This window comes from Limanda limanda, chromosome 2 (assembly GCF_963576545.1).
Source record: "Limanda limanda chromosome 2, fLimLim1.1, whole genome shotgun sequence".
Lineage (NCBI taxonomy): Eukaryota > Metazoa > Chordata > Actinopteri > Pleuronectiformes > Pleuronectidae > Limanda > Limanda limanda.
In genome coordinates, this window is record NC_083637.1 from 22,219,248 (window position 1) to 22,238,506 (window position 19,259).

The following is a 19,259-nucleotide window of genomic DNA, read 5'->3' on the forward strand; positions in this document are numbered from 1 at the left end:
GTCATCATGGTGGACCTGTTCCTGAACCGAGTTCTGGTCGAGAACAACTGGGACCAGGATGAACTCAACACTGAGCGCGAAATCATCGGGATCCTGGAAAACCGCATCGTGCTGCTGTTCTTTGCCTCCTCCGAGTGTAAAAAGTGCCAGGAGTTTTTACCTCTTCTGAATGACTTTTTCAAGAGGCTGAAGGATCCGGCCTACATCGAATACCCCAAACTGCTTGCTCTCATCTTCGTCAGGTCTCTGTCTTTCCTTTTTTTCTTATCTCTTTAATGCAGGGATGTAATTGCACAATTTTTAATTGATTTAATTGATTTCCGTTCCCATGTCCTCTCTCTCTGCAGCATGGACCGATCAGAGGAGCAGCAGGAGAGGCTCCTCAAAGAGATGCACAAGAAGATTCTATTTCTGGCGTTTGAGGACCCGTACAGGAAGTAGGTGGATGCGTATTTACATTTATTTCCCCGGTGGATGTAAAAAAGTCAGTTGCCTAGCCAAGAAGGAACAATTACATTTTATAATGGTTCACATCTGAAATCCATGCACTTTCTTTGTCTGTGTTTCAGGGAGCTGCAGGCCATGTTCAAGGTAAAGGAGGTTCCAACAGCCGTGGTCCTTCGTCCCGACGGCTCCGTCCTCTCCCCGAACGCCGTGCAGGACATCTGTCGCTTCGGCTCCGACTGCTTCAGTAACTGGCAGGAGTCGGCGGAGCTCGTCGAGAGAAGCTTCATGCTCAACGAGGAGTTTGACAACCTTAATCTGCGTAGTGCCACCGAACCTGTGAGGAGACTTAAGTACAAGACAGAGGACGACAAGAGGAAAAAGAAATGGTGGAAGTTGTGGGGCAACGGCAAAGACACATATAAAGAGGAAGATGAGAAGGATGAAGCGCGGGGTGACGAGAGAAAGGAGGGAAATAAAGGACCATGGAGGAGAAGATGAGAGTGGGTGAAAGAAAAAGATAGAAAGAGGAAAAACCTTTTGCGTTGATCCTCTCTAGTAATTGTTTTACAGCACATCTTCAGGTCCTGGGTCCTGTGTAATTCATTTATAGCCACTGATACTGCAGCTAATTCAAGAATTATATCCTCTGCCTGCAGCAGCACATATACAGCAGGATTTTTAAAAAGCCCACTGAGCTCCCATGTCATGTAATGGCATGTAGAAGCATAACATACTGTCACAGTGTGGTTGTACAGATCACACACGCTAGAAGGGAAAATATCCAGTTGCTCGCTCTTAAGAAATAAGCCATGTTGCTGTTTCTACTGCTTCATATTGTATTCTTCATATTCTGATTATTATAATATTGATGTGTCTAAAATACGATCCAGTTTAGTCTGGTCAATTTGCCTAAAATGTCTGCAGTTTCGTTTTCAGTCATTCGGTCAATGTTTTCAAACACAGAAACACACATGTTCAGAACTTGTCTCCACGAAATTTCTTGCATTCACTTGAGAAAAAATATGGTGCCGTTTTCTGAATGAATGAAGTGGGGGGGGGTAGATGACGCTTCTAATAGGCGTCACCCACATTAGAAGACAACGTCAAAGATGTCCAGAGAGTTTGTGGTTATAAGAGCCTACACCGGTGTCTTGACCATGGTCAAGAAAACCATGTGATCTCTGCAGCGGAGATAATACATCACTTCCTGCCTCTGCCTGCTGCATCCAGCTGCTCCACCCTTCGCCTGAATCCTGGGGACGATCTGTTTTCGCTTGTGACACAAGGATTTGTCAATGTCTTAATCCCAAACCTAGAATGACACTCAGTATTTCACTTAACTCCATGAAGGCACCAAATGTCACACACTCATTTATATCAGTTCCCAAAGATCCAAGATCCATAGTTCCATAACTTTTTGGGGTAAATTACAAAAAATATCTGCCCCTGATCCAGATCCACTCCAACATTTTATGAAAACAAACCAATAAACAAACAAACAAACATAGGGGTGAAAACACAACCTTTTTGGAGGAGGTAATAAAACTAGATCAAACTACGGAGGTGGGATATGCTTGCTCCAAGTAGACTAAAGAAGAACTTCTCTTTTTGCGATCTCATTAATTCCATAAAATAAGAACTGATTATTTTTATGTAATTAAAAATGTATCAGAATTCTGAGATAACAATCTCATTAATTTAGCAGATTTCAAATTAGATTTTTTTTCTGAAGTGAGTGCAACAGGCCCGGAACATACAGGCACTGATATTTGTCGAGAGAAAGCAATCATATAGACCAACTCAACTGTGCAGCTCTCCAGATTTATTTTAGCTATTGTTTTTTTTAATTGTTTTCCTTTTCAGACCTGGTAACTCATCTCATATAACTCCATCTCCAGATATGTCAGGCAACTGTTTCGAAAACAACAATTGCAGCTCTGCTGGATGTGTAAACTGAGAACTGTTTGCCAACACTTTGTCATAATCTGTATTGACTGTGTGTTCCTCTGCTTTTCTTCTGTTTTAGCATTTGTAAGCCCACAAGGAGGAAAAAAAAACAAAGTTATTGCAGCTTTAAACTAAATATAGGCGCTGGCGCCTGCTGTTGTTTTAAAACTCACATTAATATTTTATTAAACACGTTATTACTTTTGCAACTCTTTCTTAATCATGGTTTGTCTCCTGGGATTTTTATTTTGGTACTAAATAGTTAAATAAGTACAAGTTGTATTGTTCTTAAAAAAAAAAAATCAATTCTCATTGCTGCTAACACAAACTGTGTCTGTATGTCATTGGCGTGGCTTCATGGCCAAACTTTATAACCAGATATTCCCTGTAGTTCTGCTCCTCTATTACCTACTGAATAATAAAGGTCTCACTGTGGCTCACTTCATTAGCCCTTTTCTTTTTTTTAAACGTGTCTCTTATTCTGTTATCTCTGTGGATTTCATTCACACGTATATGCTTGCTTAGCCACTGCCCTCTCACACACTAACACACACACACACTCACACACACAGACTGTGATCACTCCTTATCCCTTGTCCCTCCGTCACCTTGTCTTTCAAACCCCTCCCGACCGGACAGAGGAGAAGGAGGTGGAGCGCGTGAGCGACACACAGGACAGAGGAGGGAGTGAAGAGCCACTGGCATAAAGGTGAAGGAGAGTGAGTCGATGAGTGAGTATGATTCACACTGACAGGCAGTGAAATGACTCTATTGCGCCACAAGAAGAGATGAGAAGAACAAAAACTTGAATGCTATAATTTAATACTTTAATTTAATGCTGGTCTCGTTTTTGGATTGGCTGCCTTGAAGAGGAGATAATATTTGTTGGAGGTCAGCAACTGTGAGGATTATCCGACTGAACAGTGGGAAAGATTATGTGTGATTAATAGATGTAAATATGACAGAGTGGAAACAGGAGCATAAACTCTCTTTATGCACTGACATGTTTGCATGGAAAACCCTCCACACTGTAACTGGGCGTTTTACTTTTTTGAACTAATGAACATTAAGATGTTTATATTCTGTTTGAATCTCCCCCTAAAGCCTCCCAAGCCTCAGCCCTTATCTCTGTTGACCCTTCATCATGGTGGACCTGTTCATCGATCGGGTCCTGCTGAAGAACAACAAGGAACATGATGAGCTGAACACAGAGCGAGAGATCGTCATGGGCCTGCAGAATCGCATCCTGATGCTCTTCTTCGCCTCGGCTGCATGTGATGGCTGCCAGCAGTTTGCTCTCAGGCTCAGCGACTTCTTCAAACAGTTGACCGATGAATTCTACGTGGATCGCTCTGCTCAGCTGGTTCTCCTATACATCAGGTACATCACACACACACACACACGTATTAAAATAAATTAACGATAAAGTTAGCAAGTGAGTCTCATAATTGTTGGCCTCTGGCAGTTGTCAGGCAGAGCACGTTCATGTGTTATGGGGGCGCCGTACCTTTAATGAGAGGGATGAGGGAGGGGCTGGGATGTATCGGTTGCCGTGTAGCTGCTCTTGCCATCTTTTCCAGGATTACCAACCCTAGCTTTAATGTTCTTCACTCCCAAAACCTTACATTGTTCACTTTATGTTTATCATTTCAAAATAACCCTCATATAAAATTAAATCCTTTGTGTGTGTGTTTGTGTGTGTGTGTGTGTGTGTGTGTGTGTGTGTTTGTGTGTGTGTGTGTGTGTGTGTGTGTGTGTGTGTGTGTGTGTGTGTGTGTGTGTGTGTGTGTGTGTGTGTGTGGTAACAATTATGTTGGAAATGTCATGCATTTATACAGTAGTTGTGTTTGTGAAAACCCTAATCTTAATCTGTTGTCTCAAATGATGCCAGAATATCCCCACTGGTGATATTTTGTTACATCCTACTCAGTCGTGCCTTCTCATCTGTTCATAACTTTGTCAGAACAAAATGTCCTCATAAGAACAAACATGAAGACATTGACCTTTAAAGAGATTTTTTAAATGAATTTTAAAAACCCATCCAGATTTTCTAGCAATGTGATTATTCTTTCATCCTTCAGTTTGGACGATTCTGAGGAGAAGCAAGAGAGCTTCCTCAAAGAGCTGCCCAAGAAGTGCCTGTTCCTGGCCTATGAGGACCCCTACAGGAGGTGGGTGAGACTGGCCCGTCAGTTGAGTGCACAGCCTGCTGATGGATGATTGCAATGCAAACAAACCACGCTGCTTTAATCCATTAGCTCTTTGGCGACGTGTATGCCAGAATGTGTGTGTGTGTGTCCACAGGGAGCTGGAGGCCATGTTCAACGTGGAGGAGCTGCCCACAGTGGTGGTGCTGCGGCCTGACTGCTCCATCCTCGCCGCCAACGCAGTGGAGGAGATCCTGGGCCTCGGCCTGCACTGCTACCGCAACTGGCAGGAGGCAGCGGAGCTCATCGACAGGAACTTCATGATGAGTGAAGACTTCGAGGGGAAGTCCATGCGCAGCTTCAGCGACCTGTATAGGAGACTCAAATACAAGGTGGAAGATGAGAAGAAGAAAAAGAAGAAGGGCAGAGGTTGGGGTGAAGGCGGAGAGGCGGAGGTGGATGGAGAAGAGGAAGGAGGAGGAAGAGGAGGGAGGTCATGGTGATGGAGAAGAAGAGCAAGAGGGCGAGACTTTGGAACAGTTGCCACGATTAGCAAAAGCTATGTAACTATAATGTTCATGGTGCTGCTAATGTAACGCAACAAAACCCTCCTCACAAAGGAAAATCAGACATTCATTAAAAAGTAGATAAACTGATGTTAATTGTGATTGGTCCTGACAGCTAGCACACCTCACATATGATTGGCTGTGGACACACTGACTACCAATAAAAAGTAATGTACCACACTGATGGAGCAATAAATGCTGCTACCTCAGCTGGAATCCAGAAGGTCTTTGAATTCTGCCCAGAACACAGTGAGGCCAAGGTTATGTCCGGGCCAAGTCTGACCATTACGATTTGTTTTATTACACCCAGGAGTCTATTGCGACCATTCCTCCATTTTCCAAGACACAGCTCTGATTTGTATTTTTTATAAAAGTTGATCTATTTCTTAATTTTTTTTACAAGATTCTTGGTGGCATCCAATCAAAACGACGCCTATCACAATCGGAAATCAATGAATTAATCAGCACCATTAAGATCATTTTGTTTTATTGAGTGTTTGTTGTTGAAAGTCAGGCTGTATTTTACAGACTGCACACAAGAAGCAATCAGAGCAATTCAAAGAGATGCAAGTGAAATGATGGAAAAACTGGCTTTTATACATAATCAGTGATTTCCTTGAACTAACTGTGACTCATAGTCTTTTACACCAAAGACCGTGTCTAGCCTTTGCACACTTCTGCACGATGATTCTTTTATATGTGATCAGTCAGAATCTTCATATGCAACATATCCACTAGCAACGACCACGCCCCAGCAATGAGTCTTTCAAAGGTTTCAATGGGCGTTTAAATGTTGGGTTCAGAGGGAAAGGGGCGTTTAGGGAAGTGGTTGAGGTGAAGATGCTTCTCGTAGTCGGGTTTTGGAGGTTGCACTGGTAACCGGGTGGAGGAGGACTCAGTGAAGGGGGGTTCCGTCTCAGGCATCATTCCACCCAAGCTTATTATGGATGTGCGTAGGTATGAGGGAAGGAGGATGAATTGATGTGGGCATGGGGATGAGGGAAAGAGGATGAAGGGAAGAGAGTATTGATGAGGGAAGGAAGATGAATGGTAAGGATGAGCAGAGGAAAGGATGAGGTATAGACGATAAATGGACATGGGTAAGGGTTAAGGGAACGAGGAGGAATGGATGTGTGGATGAGAGAAGGAGGATGAAGGGATGAGAATTCTGATAGAGTGCAAGAGGGAAGGTTGGGATCTATACCTGAAGAACACTATCTGCCACATACCAATCCTGCTGAGATGCATATACAAAAAAACCATCAGTGTACGTCTTTCTATTGCTGGAGTAATGGGTGGAATGGTTGCAGAGCAGATGTGGGTGAGAATGCAAGGTGCAGGCAGACGGATGATGAAGCCGGCGTGTCACCAGGTGTGATGATCGGTGGGTTCGGTGAGCTTCACGGATGACAGTGATGGGATGATGGATGTTGAAGCATGCTGTGTCGTAGGGCTGACTGACAAATAGGCCACGTTTTCTGCCAGAGCTGCTCCAGACAAAGCTCGAAAGGATGTATTGCAAATGCCCGTGCTTGCCGGATGTGCTGCCCTAGCAGCCGGTCCAATAAACTCCCCTTCTCCCCTGCTCTTGTGATGGAAGACCTGAGAGTGTTCAACCTAAATCAGAGCAGGTCAAATGTGTGGAAAGAGACAAAGGGCTAAATGAACAGGAGCTGCTGTTTTCTCCCCTGCTCCTTCTCTTTTGCCAACACAGCAGCTTGTTGTTGCTCACTAAGAAAAACCTTGATAATATAGTCGAAGCCCCCCCTCCCTCCCTCTCTCTCTTTCTCTGCATGTCTCTGCACACGCGCATACACAAACACACACGTGCACACACAGAGGCGCGCTCTCGATTGCAGAACGCGCAACAAGCTGGAGAGAGCGAGAGAGAGCGAGAGAGAAAGAGAGAGAGAGAGAGAGAGAGAGAGAGAGAGAGAGAGAGAGAGAGAGAGAGAGAGAGAGAGAAAGGCAAGAGAAGAGGAGACGGACGGATGCAAGGCGAGGCCAGGAGCAGGAAACCTTATCTCTCTCTCTGCTCGTCCAGCTGCCCCCGTCTTTTTTTTTAAACCTCAGCATCATTTTATAACACGACCCCTGCCTCCTCTGTCTTTTTTCCCTTTTTTTATTTTTGTATTTTTAAAGCTGCCTTTGCGTCCTGATGTGCTGCTGCGCCTCATCACGACTCCTCAAGGATATGCAAAGCGGCTGTGATCACGTCGACGGTATTTCCCATGGAAGGCAAGGATGTAAGTGAGCGACGTCCGAGGCGCATCTGATCCGCGATGACCACCGGACTGTAGGGATCGACGGGAGCGTTCCAGGAGGAGGAGGGTCTGTGCGTAAAATCTGCGTCTAATTATTGGTTTCGCCCAGCGATCGCGCTATTTCCCCCCCACTCTCCCTCCGTCCATCCATCCGTCCATCCATCCATCCGTCCGTCCATCGGGAGCTCCAGAAGGCCGATCGCCCCGCATCCTCTCCGGGCATGAGCACCCGTGGGAATCATGATACCGACGTGACGCGCGGTCCCACAGCACTCCTCAGCGGGGAAGAGGACGCGCCTCGGCAGCACGGAGGGAGGGTGTGAGGTCCACGGCACAGCGGAGCCCCAGGAGGAGGAGGAGGAGGACGCCCAGTTGTTGTTGGACACATCGCGCTAATGACTGCTCTATAGCCCGGCAGGTATCACCCACCATCAATTCCCCCCCCCCCCCCCTCCGAATATATATATATCTCACATATAGCATTAGTATTATTTTTCATGCGTCGGGCAGAGAGAGACAGGGAGTACAGTGCGTGAGGGCGCGGAGAGACGGAATGCGGAAGACGCAGTGAGTGAAGAGGAGGAGGAGGTGGTGGTGGTGGTGGAGGAGGTGGAGGAGGGAAACCGGAGGATTGACGGTAAGATATGGATATAGGCTCTGAGGATGCACCCCGCCCATACTCTCTATCTCCCTCTCTCCTCGCACGCACACTCGCACATACATGATCAGTGGGGACGGCGGAGGTGCCCATGCTCCTCTGCTGCTCCTCTGCTGCTGCTGCTCCTCTGCTGCTGTCAAGGCCCTTCTCACTGAGGGACAGCGGTCTGATGTGCTGCTGGGCCTCACTCACTGCTGGCCAGTGAAGATGGGTCAGTAGTACAGGAGGGCTGTGAAATATTCATGGGCACGTGATTGGGCCTCCTCTGGGCCTCCTCCTTGGGAGTGCAGTTGAGAAAGTGGCATATCATCATATCATGATTCTCAGAGTCCCATGTTGCATGGTCCAAGGGGTCTGCCATCGGTGGGGCTGGATCCTGAGACCCTGGGTGCATTTGTCTGGTGGATGATGCAATGAGAAAGTGGTGTACACGGTTGCACACTTCAAGGGATGTGTATAAATGCAGAGTCTGGTTTGCAGGTTTGCCCATGCAGATGGGAACTTGAGGAGAGGAGAGAAAGAGAGAGGAAGACTAGCGTATACTGAGAGAGAGCCCGTTATCAATATTTCAGAGAGGGGAAGAGAGGACTGGGTCAGTGGAGGAGGCCAGGGAGGGAGGCAGGAGTGACCATGAGGAGGGGGCAGACAGACAGACAGAGATGCAGCGGTGGAAGGACGACGAAGGAAAGAGGAGAAAGGATGAGGGAAACGAGAGATGAGATTGAAAGGAATAGCTTGGTGGCTCCTACTCCTCTGTCAGGTGGGATTTCTTATACACTTGTAACCTTGAGTGTCAAGGTTTTGTTTCTGTTGAATTTCAAGTTTCTGTGATATTAGCAGCAGATTGAAGATTTTGCCTATAAGAGAGGAAAATGATGAATAATTTGAAAAGATTTATAGCCCACAGAGAAAGGTTTGTGAAAGTACATCGTAATGAGGTGACTCACCTAGTGTGTGTGTGTGTGTGTGTGTGTGTGTGTGTTTGTGTGCTGCTGCACTGTGCATGTTAGATCGAAAAGGAGGAGAAAAAAAACATAACAAGGTTTGCTTCCATGTAGGGATCATTTACATCAACCACCAAGGAGAAAAAAGAAATTGATTTGCTTAAAGCACTCAGACACAAGCACACAGAAACACACAAACACACACACAAGGATGGATTTTATGTCATTTGACTTGTAAAACGCACCATATCTTTTGTGTGTGTGTGATCGAACATGTATCCATCATGTCCCCTTGCATCAGTTAGACCTGTTCCGAGCTGGGGACAGGTATATCAGTGTAATATCAATGCCATGACCCGACACTAGATGGTTTATAGAGTAATATTGTAGCCCTGTGTCAAATTACTACCTTTATTATAGAGCTACCTGCAAATGATTGTCATGATCAAGCAATAACTATTTTTGAGTATTATATTATATTTGTTAATTCAAATGAAAGCTGTAATGTTGCTGCACATCATCAAGTTGTGTCGCCCTGGGACTGATTGCAGCATCACAGTTCAGTCATGCAAATTCCTGTTGTAGTGGAGTGAGAGGAATGGAGGTGGCCGGTTTGATTGTCAAATCCATATCCTTGTTTTTCTTTCTCAAGAGGCACAAATATTTAGTTTTTCATTACATTGCATCACATAAGAATAGCTTTTCATTGCAATATATAGTTGTGTCTGTCAATTATCATGTTGTCCAATTGACTTGGGCGATATTGTAATATAATATATAATATCAAATATAAAAAATGTGACTTTTTTTTTTATTGTAAATTTGCTTGGATGTTTGGTTTATCCCGTGAATTGAATATTTCACAAATCAAGTTGCTGCATCACATCGATTAATGAAACCTCAAAACTAAGCGATGGTGTTTGTCACCTCCTCCAGATCCTCAGGCTCTACCTTCCTGCTCATGCACGTTATTCCTGACCGGAGACAAACATCCCCGGCAGCTCACGGTGAACCTATTGTCTGATGCGGCTGAAGCACGTTCTGCCATCTTGCAAACAAAAGCCACCGGCTGCACTCGGCACTGCTCGGTCTCACCTCGGTCAGTGAGCGTAGAAGAAGCGGGATGACATTTTGACACGCCTCAGGATCGCAATCTTGTTCTTTGTCCGGGTGACATGTTGAAACATCTAATATCATAGTAACGTCTTGTGCTGACACACAAATCAGGTTTAGTGCAAAAGGGCACAGAGGGACAACAAGCCCGACACGACAGCCAGCAGACCACATTCCACCTCAGTGTTTGTTGAAATGACTGTTCAGCGGACATGCCCCAGGTTGAAACTTCTCTAAATACAGTTTTATACCTAACAGAATGTTCCCGTCAGTTAGAAGATGATTCTCATGTCGTGCTCTAGATCTAAGATGATGAAGTCATTAGGAAATGCAGAAAGACAAGGAAGAGATCACGCACACACACACACACACACACACACACACACACACACACACACACACACACACACACACACACACACACACACACACACACACACACACACACACACTGACCCTTATCATGCTGGATTCTCAAACTTTCCATCACATCATCCATTCAGGCAGCATCACACCACTCATACATTACTGCAGCTCATTAAAAACCCTTTACAAATAATTAAGCAGCCCCGAGACGTTTGGTTCCTGGTCACTTCACATACTCGAATTTACTGGTTCCAGGAACAACAGGACTTTAACTGCAGCGTTTACCTGCTGTTTTATTGTGAAAACCACGAGCAGAGATAGATCTAATGGCAGCCATTGTGCTCCAGCGGATTGCGCTGCCCGAGGTCGCAGTCAGTCCACACTGTCATCCCTGCAGCATCCTCTGTCACTTCTATTACCTGAGGTGGCTACTCTCTAATTATTGGCAAATGTCGATTATTGCAAAAACGTCAACAGATTTGAAATGGAACTACTAATTTGTTGTGGTCTTATCTAACGATTAATTTTCTGCTGCTCACACAGGTCTGGGCCACGTTGATTTGATTGGTTATATCATGATTAGTTATTGTTGTACACAGCTGATTCCCAAGTCATATCTGCAGTAAGCTCCAGTCTATAATCGGGAAGTGTGGCCTGAGGTAAACTGCCTTTTTATGTCAAATCTAAGTAAATGCAGCTATGAGTTTCTGACTCATTCACCCAACAAGTCCTCCAAATCAAGCTGCAAAATATGTTATTTGTCCAAGCTCCAGAATAATAGGCTGCAACTAAAAATAATGTTCACTGTTTAGTTGATTGATTGATCGTATTGTCAATACAACATCTGAAAATAGTGGAAAAACACACAGTACAATTCCACAGCCCAGTGTGATGTCCTCACATGACTTGTTTTGCCTTTTTGTGTGACATCGTGGATGAGTTGCAATTGTGATGTGTTTTTAATCATCTCCCTCTGAGTCTTGTGAGAAAACATCTGGCTGGAAGCGTTTGTTGATATTTGAGAGATGGGATGTTCTGCCAGAAGCAGAATGTTTTGGCCTGGACAAGTTAACAGACATTACATTGTGTGTTAATGTGGCGGAACTATTAGTACTGGGAAATATTTGTGACGACAGTTTCTGGGAAAACAGATATTCTGAACCTGTATCTCTGCCAAGAGAGAAGAGCAAAAGAGAGATACTGTGTGTGTTCGAGTGTCACACTGTAAAATCTGACGTGGCTCCTACTTAAAGTTTTTTTAGGAAAGGGATTGCCTTGAAAAAGGTAAGTCAACATAACTATCAGTCAAAATGTGTATGTTAATAATATGGCATTTTACTCAGCCTCTAAACTTCTTTGTATTTATTAAATTTTGTGAAGCTGTTCCAATTAAAAAATGTCTGGTAACAGTACCTTTTTCTAAATTTAGCAGGTTAAACAAATCTATTTAGTCTGAATAGTTGTGTCTACTCTTTACTTTAGTAAAGTAACTATCTCTTCATGAATTAAGTAAGCACAACAAATAATGTGTGGTTTTAACATAATTTAAAGCCAAAGACAATAAAAATATCCAAAATACTATTTTCAAATGAACTGAAAAAAATTAAACCAAAAAAACATTCTTGTGATGCGAACAATATGATTATTTTCAGCAGCTTTTTGGAAAGGACGAAGGGAACCGAGTCGAAGGATACTTGAGCCGTTCCTTTTATAGCTGTGCCCAAATTTTGCTACAATAAATCCACAAAGGTTGAGGGTGGACTTGATATGACATGAAATATATAATGATATTTACAATACACAAATTGGTGGGATGTATTAGTTTGATTCTGATTAAAATCTTACCCTATCATATCATTATCCTAGTGATTATAACACCATAAACCTCACAACCACAAAACAGGAGGGATGAACATCTCTCGGAAAGAAACAGCCTTAAGACCCTGCTCCCTTCAAACAGCTGAAATTCCCATCACTAAAATATTCAGACTAGCTCATCAGCTTGAGCATGACTTATCTGTAATCATAAAACTATGCAACGCTGGATGGTTCCTGTGCTGCTCTACTGCACATGGGAACTGTTGAGCTCTCATTCAGTCCAGTTTAGTCAAGAGAACATAGTTCTATACCAGTTTTAGGCAAAACAGCTACATTACTCACATTGCATAAGTTGATTCAACTAGACAGTAAAAATCAAGTAAGGACCACTCATGTAAAAAGCAAAGGTATTACATTTACTGAGGTATTATACATTCACTGAGTATTTGTGAGTAACTTATCTCTCTGTGTACACATAAAGGGTTTTATTAAAAGACCATTTCACCTGTTGTTCTTCTGGGTTCAGAATGATTTCTTTACTTAAAGTTATTGTTTTTCCTTTGCTACCAAACCAAAAACCAGGAATATAAAATTTCTATCAGATTTAACAAAGAAAAACATCAAAACCTTAAGCACGAGAAGCTAGTATTGGACTTTTTTTGATTATTTGATGAGTAAAACATTTGCAGATTAGTTTTCTGTTGATCAGCTTAGAACTGCAGCTCCACTCCAAGTCATAATTACAACGGGAAAAATCGGACTTTACTGAAAACTGTGATATCTCTTACTTGATAACATGCCAATGCCTGAAAACCATACAAACATTGAACTATTGGATATGTCGTCCTATCAGTGTGCAGTATTTGAAACCTCATGGGACCACCGCATGGCTTGCTTGTTGTTTTCTCTCTGCATTCGCAGGTAACTCAGACTTGGCAATGACAAATTTCCGCTGCTCTGCCTGACGCTGTGCGATGATCAGCTACAAACAACACAGTGATAAATGAGTAAACACATGAGAAATCGTAGAGATTCTCAGACCCTGAGAAAGTGCTGATGAAAGTGTGAGCGCGTGCTGCGCTGAGGGCAGGATTATGATCTGAATAAATATGTGAGGGAACTCAATGTTTAATCAACCTTCCTGCAGCTTTATAATAGACTCAATTCTTCAGGTTAAATAAAATCTGTTATCTGCACAGACATTCATGTAGAGAAGAATGTATTTTTGTTAGTCTGTCTGTTTGTGTAGTTAGGGTTAGGGTTAGGATTATGCAAAAAGTACAAAATGTATTATCATGAAATATAGTGGAAGGATGCGGTGTGGGTCAGCAGCGAAGCCTCTGACAGCTGGATCCTTCTCAGGTTCACCTTTCCCAGGATTCATTGTGCTTCGGTGACAAACTCATTTTCAAAAGACATAATGGCGAAGTGACCAAAACATCTGATTGTTACATTTTTCTATGTTAGTATCAGGCTTCAACTCAACTGAACAGCAACCAACAAAAACCAAGGGGCATTAACACTTTCTTGTTGTGTTCAGCTGCAGCTCTGTAAGAGCCGGACAACCTGATGACAGGAAACCTCGGAAATCCTCCATAGACCAGAAAATACCTAATTTACCTTCCATTGCCTCCACCCAGGAGGTTGTGTTTTCACATCTGTACGTTTGTTTGTTGATTTGTTTGCAGGCAACACTACACACAACAACAAAACTGATTTTCATGAACATCAATGGAGGTTAGGGGTATGACTCATGAGATAACCCATGAGCTTTTATTGCCGATCCTGATCAGAGGGTGAATTCAGGAGTTATTTGTCTTTAACATTATTGGAAAGGGTTTGATTTCTAAGAGAATAACTAGTGGATCGAGATCTTATATACTCTATGAGCACTGGATTTTGAGAGATAGAAACATGAGGACTGACGAGTACCAACTGTAGATGACTTTGAAAACGACCTAAAACCTACAGCTCAGGATATACCTGGGAGCGATTTCCAGCCATTTTCTGTGTGTACAATAAAGCCTGCATATGGCAGCAAGAACACAAACGCATCACAAGTCCTCATGCTCTGAACTTGGCCCTGAGAGCCACCTGTGTTTCCTGCCTGCAACAAGGGAATGATTGACAGAGGGCGACACCTCCTTCCTCCAGAGGCTGGCAATGACCAGACAAACACACAGACTCTAAAACCCTGCAAGTGGCTCCGACTGTGGCGTGTAGGCCTCAGTCCTCTGGGAGCTGCAGAGGTCATCCGTCTGAAACACGGGCTCGGAGTCGCAGACAGCGCCAGAGTGTTTTTTATAATCTTTTCTTAATCCTTAAACGCTGTCAGCAGTAGCGAGACAAGAAAATTCTCACCACTGTTATTACCAGAGAAGTATTTCAGCCATTAAAAGCTTGAGCTGTCAGAAGTCTAATCTCTCGTCCTCTCCGTCATTTCTTGATGCTTCTCCCCATCACACTCTCTCTCTCTCACACTCACACACACACACATTCATTCTTCCATTAGCCACACAACAGTATAAGGCTGTTTTGTCACTTTGTGCTTCACAGCGATCCACCCTCAGGCGCTGATAGCTTTCTGACCAAAGGAGGGGGAGGTGACTTTCCCCTTCTCTCCCCTTCTCTTTGTTGATTGCATGGCCTCCACCTCTCACAGTGCGAATCTTTGTACCTGCCCTGATTTCACATCAGTCTGAATGGTTTCCAGCACACTGACTTTTATTGACGCTCATTTGCCTCTCAGCGGTGCGAATGTCAATTTTCGTTCTTATTTATTGCTTCAATCTTTTCGAGCAGCCAAAACACACAGGATTTATTTGGCAGACTCCTGATTTACCTCTGTCATTAGGGGATCATTTTCACAGTCTTGTCATTAGGTGGATTTTTAACAGTAAAAATAGTGAAAATGCCCATTACTGCTACTAAATTAAAGTCTTTAAATGTTTGCTTGATCCAGCCAACACTTCAAAACCCAAATATCTTGAAATTACAATCATTTTTCAGGAGTTGGAACCAACAGATAGTTTGCCAGCTTCCCTCATAAATGAATGAACCCCCTGAAGCTCTTTGGCATGTGTCATGACACAACCTCATGCTGTGAAGTCAAATGCTGATCAAACCCAGCGGTACTTCATTTCAAATTCAAGTGGTCAAACATATTCAAATACTCGCTGAAAATTGGATACAAATTAAGTTACATTTTTAAATTATTGAAACTATTGACATTTAGTTGAATTCAATTTAGTCTCACAGTTGACTCATTTTAAACATCATTCAGTTTCACTGAAGAGCTGAAAAACTACTTTTAAATTCACTAGATCCAGATTTTCAATCAAATCTGCAACACATTACACAAACTCATAAATATCAGTCCCCTAAACATACGTGTTTTCTTCCATCAAGACCCATTCATTATTCTCAGCGAAATCAACAAAATTGTATTTAAAAATGTGCAACCTCGTGAAAGTGAAAACACCCTAATTCAGATCGACACCAAAATGTAATTTTAATTTAACCATCCTACATCCTTTCACCAAGTTTCATGGTAAATCCATTCGTTTTTCTGTAATCACACTAATTAACAAATGCAGATGAAAACATAACCTCCGGGGCAATAAAGTGATGTGAATAACCTTAAACATACACTAGGAGAGTAATAAAGGGAAAAGCACTCTCTTAATGCACCAGCATAGTTTTGCATGATTTATCTGTTGTTACTGTGCCTCGATTAAGACTGTTAGGTACATTCATATACATCATTCAGGATGGTTAACCTACACACAGTGAATAAAATGTCTCTGTGTGTACTTTCTGTGTCTAAGTACAGTACATTAATGCCTGTGTGTATGTGTGGGTAATTTATTTCACTCCAGGCCCAGTCCTCACACACTCTCACTTAGAGGCTGCTGCTTCTCCAAGTAGGCCGGCCGGTGGCCTGGGGCTGGATTTTGGTTGCAGGCAGAGAGCACAGTGCTGCGAACAGGGGGACCGGGTGTGTGGCTTTGTCAGGGCCCATCAGTGTCCTTGCTCTACTTACTCTGCATCAACACTTAAGGGTGTGTGTGTGTGTGTGTGTGTGTCAGAGAGAGAGAGAGAGAGCAATGGAGAGCAAGAGAGAGCAATGGGGGTTGCAAGCAAAAGAACATGCTGCCATAAGGGTTTTGGATGAGATGAGACGTATTGTGTGATTGTTTGTGTGTGTGTGCGCATGTGTATGTATGTGATAACAAAATGGAAAGGTTCTCATCCTGCTGAGTTTCTATTTGTGTGTGTGTGTGTGTGTGTGTGTGTGTGTGTGTTTGTGTGTGTGTGTGTGTGTCACTGTGGTCCTTGGGCCTTTTATTACTACAGTCTTGTTGGTTCAGTGGACTTAAAGAAGGCAGAGATGTCTCTTATCTTTTTTCGCTGTGTAATTGTGTGTGTGTGTGTGTGTGTGTGTGTGTGTGTGTGTGTGTGTGTGTGGGTGTGTGTGTGGGTGTGTGGTTGTGTGTGCGTGTGCTGGTCTCCATACAGGCACAAGTCGTTGAATGCATGTTGGACATTTGTTGAGGACTGACCTAAATCTGTCTGCCGTCATTACCTAACAAGAAGACGGAGAGAGAAGCAAGTTACAAATAAACACACGCAAGGACACATATGTACATACACACACACACACACACACACACACACACACACACATACACGCTCACTTTGGAGACCATGATGCTAGATTTTGTGCAGCAGCAGATTGGAAAAGGCTAAAGAGAATAAATGTGATGCCGTGCGTGCTGCAGCTCCATCCTCCCGTATGTCCGGGGCCAAGAGTTCAGTTTATATTCGGGACTCATATAACTGTTGTTCTCTTGCAGCTCGTCCGGCTGCGTCCCGTATGTTCCCTCGTTAAACTCCACAGCACAGCATCGCCCTCTGATCACCTGCGCCTTCAGTCAGCTGTTTATCCCGTTACCCCTGCCCTGCTGGGGGAGAGAGATCTCCGCCACATAATTTATTTAGGATTACTGAAAAGTGGCCTAAGCCGAGCCCGGCCCTCTGCCTCAGTGTGTGTGTGTGTATGTGTGTGTATGTGTGTGTATGTGTGTGTGTGTATGAGTGGATAGAGAGATTAAGGCTCTTTTATGGGTCAGTGGTCACTGTTGCTCCTAGCTAATTATGGAACTCAAACACGTACTCATACGCTCGTGCTTTCACTCACAAACACACACTCAGACAAACACACCCTGCATATCTCTTTACTCTCGTTCTCTCTCCCTGCCTCGCACACGCCACATTGTGCTATCGCCATGGTAACAGCAGATTGAGGGACTTTTCACAGCACTGATTGCCCAATTGTTATGTCTATTTCTCTCTCTCCCTCTCTCTCGCTTACTCCTCTCTGTCTGATTCTCTATTATTCTGCCTCCCCCACTATTTTCTGATGTTCATTCTCTCATTGTCAGTCTGTGTTATTGACCATCCAACACACACCCACACACACATACACGCAGAGTTCTTCTTCAATCTCACACTCCCTCTGGTTTCTCTCCAGGCTCTCCTAACACGGCCGGTGGTGTGACGTGCTAACTTTTCCTGCCCGGCATGGCTGCGTCTCTATGGTTCCTGGGGGTGTGTGCGCTCAGCCTGGCTCACGTCGCCCCCTCCAGCCAAGGTAAGCAGCACTGAGGTAGTTACCTGGTAAGGTGCCAAAGAATAAGGGACATTTAAATGCACAAGAACAATAGTTTGTGCCAGTGTGACATAGATTTGTGATTCAGGCTACATTCACACTACTACGTTTTTGTTTGATCTACTCCGCTACGCCACTCTGGAGTGTAAGAGCCGCTGAAACGGAGAAGTTTGGAAACACTGCTAGCCCCTTTTTTGTTTGAAACTCCGGGGCTGTGTTTTAGTCTGGACGACCAGAAACAGAGATTGTTTAAAAATGACTAGATACCCACAAACGATTGCTGACTGGGTCTTTTCAGTCGGGACGTAGCCTTTGGTGATTCGTTAGTCTCCTATCCCTTCTGGGAAAAAACAATTGGCATTATCCTCGGCTACCAGGGTAGAACGCAACATCAATTACAAGCATTGCTGACCTGTTAACAGCTGTTCAGCAGTGACATGATGCATTTTACAATTATACAACTGCTTACATGAACTTTAACCCACAATATGCACCGCACATTAGCTAATGTGCAGCTGTTCCCTCAGGTGTGTTAGACCGGATTAAAACTGATACGGAGCCAAAATGCTCATTTAGACAGAGCTTGTTTTAGAAAACGTAGTAGCATGGATGCAGCCTTACGTGAAAGTCCTGTGAAGCTGGACTCAGCTCACTGCCGCCGTAGAAATTCCCTGTCATCTTGGCAAAGTTTGGGAAATGCTGTGTCATGTGCGAGTCACCAAAGGGATGGATTCAGTAGTAATCAGGTCATTCAGCACCACAGACAGTTACAGTGCACTGATCACGCCAACATTTCAGCTGCGTTTCATCCCGGTGCAGTAAACACATTCTTCACGTGTACATGATGATATACTATACTTCAGGGCATGTGAACAACGGGATTAAGTTAATAGTAATCCAATTTTCTCTAACAACCCTGGTTTGCATGGATTATTCTGACAGTGAATTTATAAACACACAAACACACAAACACACAAACAGACACACACATGTGGATGCCTGAGATTCTGCTTGCAAAGGTTAGAAAATCAATTCTCAAAGGTGTCAAAAGGTGTTTACTGAGCATCTGACAGTCAGTAGTAAAAGCTTTACCCTCCACACTGACTGGAAACACCAGATACTGTGATGCACCGATGCATCACCTCACATGCAGGTGTCACACTGGATGCACAGTGTGATTGATATCATCAATCACACTGTGCATCCAGCAATGCTTCCAGTTAGGGCTTTCACATGTTTTAATGAGGAATAAAATCACACATGCTAATGCTTTCATCAAATGGATGTTTGAAAAGCACATCAGAGTAAGATGTTTTCA

At 43.7% G+C, this 19,259-nt stretch overlaps 3 protein-coding genes across 3 annotated transcripts in view; all 3 read left to right on the forward strand.

The window, feature by feature from the left end:
• Window positions 1–945, forward strand: LOC132997926 (nucleoredoxin-like protein 1). Its single transcript, XM_061067485.1, has 3 exons — window positions 1–242; window positions 348–437; window positions 570–945. The coding sequence occupies exons 1-3, from the start codon at window positions 7–9 to the stop codon at window positions 943–945; spliced, it is 702 nt and encodes a 233-aa protein (XP_060923468.1). The 5' UTR covers window positions 1–6.
• Window positions 946–3,535: 2,590 nt separating this feature from the next.
• Window positions 3,536–5,044, forward strand: LOC132997931 (nucleoredoxin-like protein 1). The gene is made up of 3 exons (XM_061067487.1): window positions 3,536–3,774; window positions 4,476–4,565; window positions 4,699–5,044. Exons 1-3 carry the CDS (start codon window positions 3,539–3,541, stop codon window positions 5,042–5,044), a joined length of 672 nt encoding a protein of 223 aa, XP_060923470.1. The 5' UTR covers window positions 3,536–3,538.
• A 3,684-nt stretch (window positions 5,045–8,728) lies between these two features.
• LOC133022685 (adhesion G protein-coupled receptor L1-like) overlaps window positions 8,729–19,259 on the forward strand; it is a 29,010-nt gene continuing 18,479 nt past the window's right edge. The window contains exons 1-2 of the mRNA XM_061089554.1: window positions 8,729–8,789; window positions 17,804–17,923. Coding sequence (XP_060945537.1) covers window positions 17,854–17,923 — 70 coding nt within the window. The 5' untranslated portion in view covers window positions 8,729–8,789; window positions 17,804–17,853. The remainder of the gene's footprint in view (window positions 8,790–17,803; window positions 17,924–19,259) is intronic.

Excerpts from the sequence above, each read along its gene's own strand:
- LOC132997926 (XM_061067485.1), top strand. The coding sequence starts at position 7 with ATGGTGGACCTGTTCCTGAACCGAGTTCTGGTCGAGAACAACTGGGAC. Across the intron at positions 243-347 it reads CTTGCTCTCATCTTCGTCAG|CATGGACCGATCAGAGGAGC; the intron begins GTCTCTGTCTTT and ends CTCTCTCTGCAG. Across the intron at positions 438-569 it reads TTTGAGGACCCGTACAGGAA|GGAGCTGCAGGCCATGTTCA; the intron begins GTAGGTGGATGC and ends TCTGTGTTTCAG.
- LOC132997931 (XM_061067487.1), top strand. The coding sequence starts at position 3,539 with ATGGTGGACCTGTTCATCGATCGGGTCCTGCTGAAGAACAACAAGGAA. Across the intron at positions 3,775-4,475 it reads CTGGTTCTCCTATACATCAG|TTTGGACGATTCTGAGGAGA; the intron begins GTACATCACACA and ends TTCATCCTTCAG. Across the intron at positions 4,566-4,698 it reads TATGAGGACCCCTACAGGAG|GGAGCTGGAGGCCATGTTCA; the intron begins GTGGGTGAGACT and ends GTGTGTCCACAG.